Consider the following 7,299-nt stretch of genomic DNA (forward strand, 5'->3'; position numbering starts at 1 on the left):
CCATTATCCGGACGGGTCCATTTTGTGGACATGCCTTTGGCTGTATTACGTCGGATAATCGAGGGATTACTGTACTTCCATCAGTGAAATGTGGCAGGAAATTCAGCCACAAGTATACACATGGTGGTGCGGTTGATAGAGCACTGGACTCCCAATTCAAGTGACCTGAGTTTGAGCCCCACTCAGACCGCACTGCTTGTGTGGGTGAGGTCAGCTCTCCCTTGTCAAGTGTAACTCAAAGCACACTGTGGTGCAAGACCCGCAAGGGTTTGAAACTCAGCGGGGTAAAGATTAGGCGGTGTGTCCCCTTGTGCCTACGCCTCACTCCAGCCTGGGTGAGGCTTGGCAGTATATATGGTGCTCCTCGGCAGCAGTCAGGGTCAGCCTGTTGACCCCCTTAGGTTAGCATAGTACATTAACCACCTGTGTATTTTATGCCACTGACTGCCATGAATAAATAAACTGAAAATTATTATTAAAGTACCTGCACAGATTGTGTTACACATCTTAATGGCATTAGTTTTTGTGCCCAGCAGGTGGAAGAAGTTTTGCTTGTGTTTATGTAATGGTTCCCTGTAACCCAGTAAACCATTTACAACGCTGGGTGGTAACCATATAACCACACCATGGGGTCAGGTGCAGCCAACTACAGTGCCCATTAAATGGGTGGAGATGCAAATGTGGCATCCACCCATAAACCAAACCACACTTTTCCCAGTGTCTGGCTGTGGTGAAGCACTGTCAGCCACAAGTGAGCACCAGTACACTGCATGTGATAACCCTGCAGGGGTGGATACTTGCCTGTGGTTGATGGGTTTTACCAGAAAGACTGGGGCTGATTTCACAACAACCAGTCAGTGTACACAAAGCATCAGCAGTACCATGAACAACCTCAGTGGGCACTGAACAACCTCAGTGGGCACTGAACAACCTCAGTGGGCACTGAACAACCTCAGTGGGTACTGAACAACCTCAGTGGGCACTGAACAACCTCAGTGGGCACTGAACAACCTCAGTGGGCACTGAACAACCTCAGTGGGCACTGAACAACCTCAGTGGGCACTGAACAACCTCAGTGGGCACTGAACAACCTCAGTGGGCACTGAACAACCTCGGTGGGCACTGAACAACCTCATTGGGGACTGAACATCCTCAGTGGGTATTTTTTGTACTAGTCTGGAGTCATTTGCTTTGATCCTTTTGACTAAGTAATCCAGAACTGGTTATGTTGAGGCAAATTAGAGGAAGACTCCAGCCCAGCACCTCAGACCAACTTTATGGGGCCAGGAAAGGCTTGTCATATACTATCTCCATTGTTCACCCTTAAATTAACTTGGGTTTTGAGGTGATAAAGCTTCTTTTCAAAGCAACGTGTCAATTATAGTAAAAAGAAAGTTGGTCTTACCTTGAAGGCTGACTTACACCGCTGACGACAGCAGTTACATCAAGCTGTTTGCCACTCGTTGTCCACACCTTTGCTCCTCGTTCAACTTCTCATTATCGGCCATGTCTTCACCTCTTTCAGCGTCTTTACTCCAACCATTTTTAGTTTCAATATATTGTCATAGCCTCAGAATATATATCAGTTTGTGAGAGACTAACGAGGAGAGTATGTGAGTGAGTTGGAGGGAGGAGAGGCAAAGGATGAGATGGAGAGATGGAGTATAGAGGTATATGAGAGATGGGGTGTGAGCTGGGTGGAGAGCAGTGCAATGGCGGCAGACAGGGAGAAGATGGTGATTTGTTTGTGGCCACCCCTTACGGGATTAAGGCGTCTGGCAGTAGATAGATAAGTAATAGTAACCAAACATTGGATACTACCAATATTACTATACTCTTTTCACTCTAACTTGGCCCAGATTTTCACAGTTTTTCAGCTTGTTTCTTAGTTCAGTGGCAGAATGAGACAATACTATGGCTCTACATCCTTTCCATAGCACTTCTTTGTGACTAGCATCATAAAAAGACAATACTATGGCTCTACATCCTTTCCATAGCACTTCTTTGTGACTAGCATCATAAAAAGACAATACTATGGCTCTACATCCTTTCCATAGCACTTCTTTGTGACTAGCATCATAAAAAGACAATACTATGGCTCTACATCCTTTCCATAGCACTTCTTTGTGACTAGTGTCATAAACAGACAACACTATGGCTCTACATCCTTTCCATAGCACCTCTTTGTGACTAGCATCATAAAAAGACAATACTATGGCTCTACATCCTTTCCATAGCACTTCTTTGCGACTAGTGTTATAAAAAGACAATACTATGGCTCTACATGCTTTCCATAGCACTTCTTTGTGACTAGCGTCATAAAAAGACAATACTATGGCCCTACACCCTTTCCATAGCACTTCTTTGTGACTAGCATCATAAAAAGAGAGTACTATGGCCCTATCCATAGCACTTCTTTGTGACTAGCATCATAAAACGACAGTACTATGGCTCTGCTTCCTTTCCATAGCACTTCTTTGTGACTAGCATCATAAAAACATAGTACTATGGCTCTATATCCTTTCCACAGCACTTCTTTGTGACTAGCATCATCCTCCACCATCGTCATCATCATCATCACCATCAATATAATCATCATCGTCATCATCATCATCATCATCATCATCATCATCATCATCATCTTCATCATCGGGACCTCCTTTCCCACCCTAGGGCAGGGTGAGGAGTAGCAATCTCCAGACAGCCCAAATTTGCCCAGACCAATGGGCCACACTTCCATTCGCTCATCATTCAAGCCCCCGGAATCCTGGCTCTATCTGATACCCCCAAAACATTCACTACGTTCTGTAGCTTCATGTAAACATATCGGACTGAGTCAATCCGGACGCTGCCACGTTAAAAAGGGGTTACCAGATCCCTGATCATGCACTTCTCACAACATTCATTCAGCCAGCTCGATCTCTTGTCAGTTCCCTAGCCTCACTGACTTCCAAACCTCTTTTCCTCACACACTCATCCACCATATCTCTCCACCTTCTCCTTGACCTACCTTGCCTCCTCCCTCCTTCAAATTCGCTCAGATATACCTTTTTCACCACTCTATTATTATCCATTCTCTCCACATGACCATACCATCTCAGTACACTCTCTTCGATTCTGGTGTCCACAGACTTCCTCACTCCGCAACTTCCATGAATCACATTATTTCGTATCCTATCCACCGTCTGTACTCCACATACATTCCTCAGCAGTCCCATCTCCACTGCTGTCTTCTTGACTTTTCATTTGCATGCCACACCACAGTCGTACATCCATATGTTAAATTTGGCACTAACACTCCTTCATGTAAGCCCCGTGAAGTTGCAACACCCAAGCCTCTGTTTCTTATCAAGGCCTTCATTGCACCAGCTACTTTCCTTCCTTGTGTCACTCTACTTGCCACTTCTTTTGCACATTTTCCTCTCTTTTCCATCACTGTACCCAGGTATTTGAACTCTCCCTCACCAATTCCAGTCTCTCTCCATTCACTGCAACATCGCACTGGGAGTCACCGTCTCTCTCAGTAACCATCACTTTACTCTTTTCTACATTTATTTTACTCTCAAGGCACGACGCTTACAGACATCAGCAAAACTCTGCACTAGCCTACCAAGTTCTTGTCCGGTACTTGCAAGCAGTACTGCATAATCAGCATACAACAAATATGAGATATTCCATCCATCACCATTCATTACCAATGCCATCCCTCTCCATTACTCGTGTTTATATCTATATATATATTTAACAACCATGGGGACATCACACAACCTTGTCGCACGCCCACACCGATCATGAACCATTCACTTAGATGCCCATTTACCCTTAAACACTCCTCACCACCATTATAAAACTCTTGACGGCACCTAGCAGCTTACCATCTACACCATACATGCACAAAACCTTCCACAGTGCTTCTCTGTCTACTTCGTCGTATGCTTTTTTCAGATCCTAGAATGCCATAAACACCTTATGGTCCTTCTCACAAGCCTTCTCCTTTATCTGTCTCACTGCAAATATTTGATCCACACGTCTCCTTCCACCCTGTTCATCACCCACAAGGACTTCTGATATCTCTATTACTTTCTCTGTAATAATTCTTCCATATACCTTCCCTACCACACTGAATAAACTTATGCCACGATAATTCTTACACTCACGTCGTTCACCTTCATTTTTGTACAGGGGTACAATCACAGCCTTTTTCCACTCTGCAGGCACAGTTTCACTCATCCATGCCTTCTTACATATCTCCAACAAGCACTTCATTCCACTCTCTCCACTACACTTAAGCATCTCTGCATACACCTCATCAACCCCAGCTGCTTTCCCATTTTTCAGCCGCTTCACAGCGCTCTTCACCTGTGCGAGTGTCACGGCTCCTGGCACTGCATTCCTTTTCTGCACACCCCCAAAACCAACCATGTTTACAGCCACTACGCAACTGCCAATTTTAGGCCAGGTTAGAGTAAAATGAGTCTAGTTTAAGAGGTTCCTAGCACATCCTCTGTAGCTATTTAACCTGGTGCTTCTTTGTTACTTGTCATATTTTACCTTAAATTGGCTAAGAGTGTTAAAACCTGAATAAAAATATGGCAGGGATAAGGGACTGAATAGGGAGGCTGCCAGAGATCGAGCAGCGTGGAAATCCACCAAAAGGTGACCAAGGCCAATGCATGCATGTTGGAGCCTTTACCAATAATACAGTACTAGGAGTGTGACCTCAGGGATAAAGGACTGAATAGGTAGGCTGCCAGAGATCGAGCTGCATGGAGAGCCTCCATTAGGTGACCAAGGCAGACGCATGGACGCAGGTTGGAGCCTTTATAAATGATACAATACTGGGAGTGTGACATCAGGGGTAAGGGAGTGAATAGGAAGGCTGCCAGAGATTGAGCAGCGTGGGGAGACGCCATTAGGTGACCAGTGCCGTGGCATGCAGGTTGGAGCCTTTATAAATGAGACAATACTGGGAGTGTGACATCAGGGGTAAGGGAGTGAATAGGAATGCTGCCAGAGATTGAGCAGCGTGTAGAGGCGCCATTAGGTGACCAAGGCTGAGGCATTGCTGGTGGAGCCTTTATAAACAATACAAAGTGTGTGCATTCAGTAGTAATGCTAAGTCAGTCCACTTCTACACCAAAGTACAGTACATGCTTGGCTGTCATCAACCCTGGCAGGTACTTGCATCAGTCAAATGTAGCTAAACACTTGGTAACGACACAATTATCACGGAAAAGACATTCACCCACAGGTATACAGTACAGGCCAAGAAGCACGGCTAAATTACACCACCATTTTTTTATTTACCTGGGGGGAGGGCAGCGAAATGGCAGGGGATAGGGTGACATGGAGGCGATTTGTTTGTGGTGTGAGCTGGGGGGAAGGGCTACGAGATGGCAGAGAACAGGGTGACATGGAGGTGATTTGTTTGGGGTGTGGACGGGGGGGAGGGCAGCGAAATGGCAGGGGATAGGGTGACATGGAGGCGATTTTTTTTTAGGCGTCTGACAATAGATAGATTGATAGATAGATAAACTTGTCGTCATTATACCAACTGTACTTCAATTTTTTGCCCATAAAATGAACTTGGGTTTTGAGGTAACAAGAGTCCTATTTAGCAATGTGTCAAAGAGAAAGTTAAGCCTCACCTTGGAGGATGTCAAGTACACGTATGATGGCAGCAGCTACATCACCTTGGAGGATGTCAAGTACACGTATGATGGCAGCAGCTACATCACCTTGGAGGATGTCAAGTACACGTATGATGGCAGCAGCTACATCACCTTGGACGATGTCAAGTACACGTATGATGGCAGCAGCTACATCACCTTGGAGGATGTCAAGTACACGTATGATGGCAGCAGCTACATCACCTTGGAGGATGTCAAGTACACGTATGATGGCAGCAGCTACATCACCTTGGAGGATGTCAAGTACACGTATGATGGCAGCAGCTACATCACCTTGGAGGATGTCAAGTACACGTATGATGGCAGCAGCTACATCACCTTGGAGGATGTCAAGTACACGTATGATGGCAGCAGCTACATCACCTTGGACGATGTCAAGTACACGTATGATGGCAGCAGCTACATCACCTTGGAGGATGTCAAGTACACGTATGATGGCAGCAGCTACATCAGGTTTCATACGCGTTGGCCACATCTTTGCTCCACCTCGTTCAACTTCTATCACCTTGTTCAACTTCTCTATCATCCATCTTCGCCTCGTTCAAACTCGGTACTACAACTGTCTTCTGTTTCTCCTCCATATCAGTCTTGGCAAATCCTGAAAATAATAATAACAACAATTTTGTCCAAGGGAATTGATGGCTGCTCTAAATGGCTGTACTTTTTGATGGTAAATCCAAATATGAAATCAGAGTTTTCCTCTCAGGCGTAGTATTCTTGTGACGCCACGTGTGCTGTGGCACACCTAATGTCTGACTTGGCTCGTATCTCTGACTGGGGTAAAAATAATCTGGTTGTTTTTATTGCATCAAAGGCTCAGTTCTTACACCTATCAACCCGACAAAATCTTCCACAGGTATACCCACTAATGTTTAATAATATTCAGCTTAATCCTGCATCATCCTTGAACATGCTTGGGGTTTCATTTACTCGGGACTTATCTTGAAAGGATCATATTACATCTCTTGTAAAATCTGCTTCAAAGAGATTGGGTGTGCTAAGCCGACTCCATTCCTTCTATACCCCTGCACAATTGTTGACTCTATACAGGGGTTTTATCCGCCCCTGTGTGGAGTACAACTCTCATGTGTGGGGAGGCTCCCCACATACAGCTCTTCTCAATGAGGTGGAGTCAAAGGCTTTTCGTCTCATTAACTCTCCTCCTCTTACTGGCTCCCTTCAACCTCTGTCTCTTCGCTGCACTGTTGCCTCTTTATCTCTTTTCTATCACTGCTTCAATGGTCACTGCTCCTCTTACTAACTCCCTTCAACCTCTGTCTCTTTGCCGCACTGTTGCATCTATATCTCTTTTCTATCGCTACTTCAATGGTCACTGTTCCTCTTACTGACTGCCTTCAACCTCTGTCTCTTTGCCACACTGTTGCATCTTTATCTCTTTTCTATCGCTACTTCAGTGGTCACTGCTCCTCTGAACTGTCTGCTTGCATCCCTCCACCTCTACGACGGGCGCGTAACACCCGTCTAGCAGCAAACTCTCATCCCTTTTCTGTCCAATTCTCTAATGCAGGAGTTAACCGTTACTCCCAGTCCTTCATTTATGCAACAGGTCAACTCTGGAACTGGCTCGCTCTGTCTGTATTTCCTACTT

At 45.3% G+C, this 7,299-nt stretch overlaps 1 protein-coding gene across 1 annotated transcript in view; it reads left to right on the plus strand.

Annotated features, from left to right (window-relative positions):
- The first annotated feature begins 120 nt into the window (after positions 1-120).
- LOC145395536 (uncharacterized) overlaps positions 121-7,299 on the plus strand; it is a 13,378-nt gene continuing 6,199 nt past the window's right edge. Inside the window, exon 1 of the mRNA XM_080269144.1 lies at positions 121-204. Within this exon, the coding sequence (XP_080125270.1) occupies positions 121-204 (84 nt within the window). The remainder of the gene's footprint in view (positions 205-7,299) is intronic.

Source organism: Coenobita brevimanus, chromosome 31, assembly GCF_032717465.1.
Source record: "Coenobita brevimanus isolate Jiangsu-jjx chromosome 31, ASM3271746v2, whole genome shotgun sequence".
Taxonomy (NCBI): domain Eukaryota; kingdom Metazoa; phylum Arthropoda; class Malacostraca; order Decapoda; family Coenobitidae; genus Coenobita; species Coenobita brevimanus.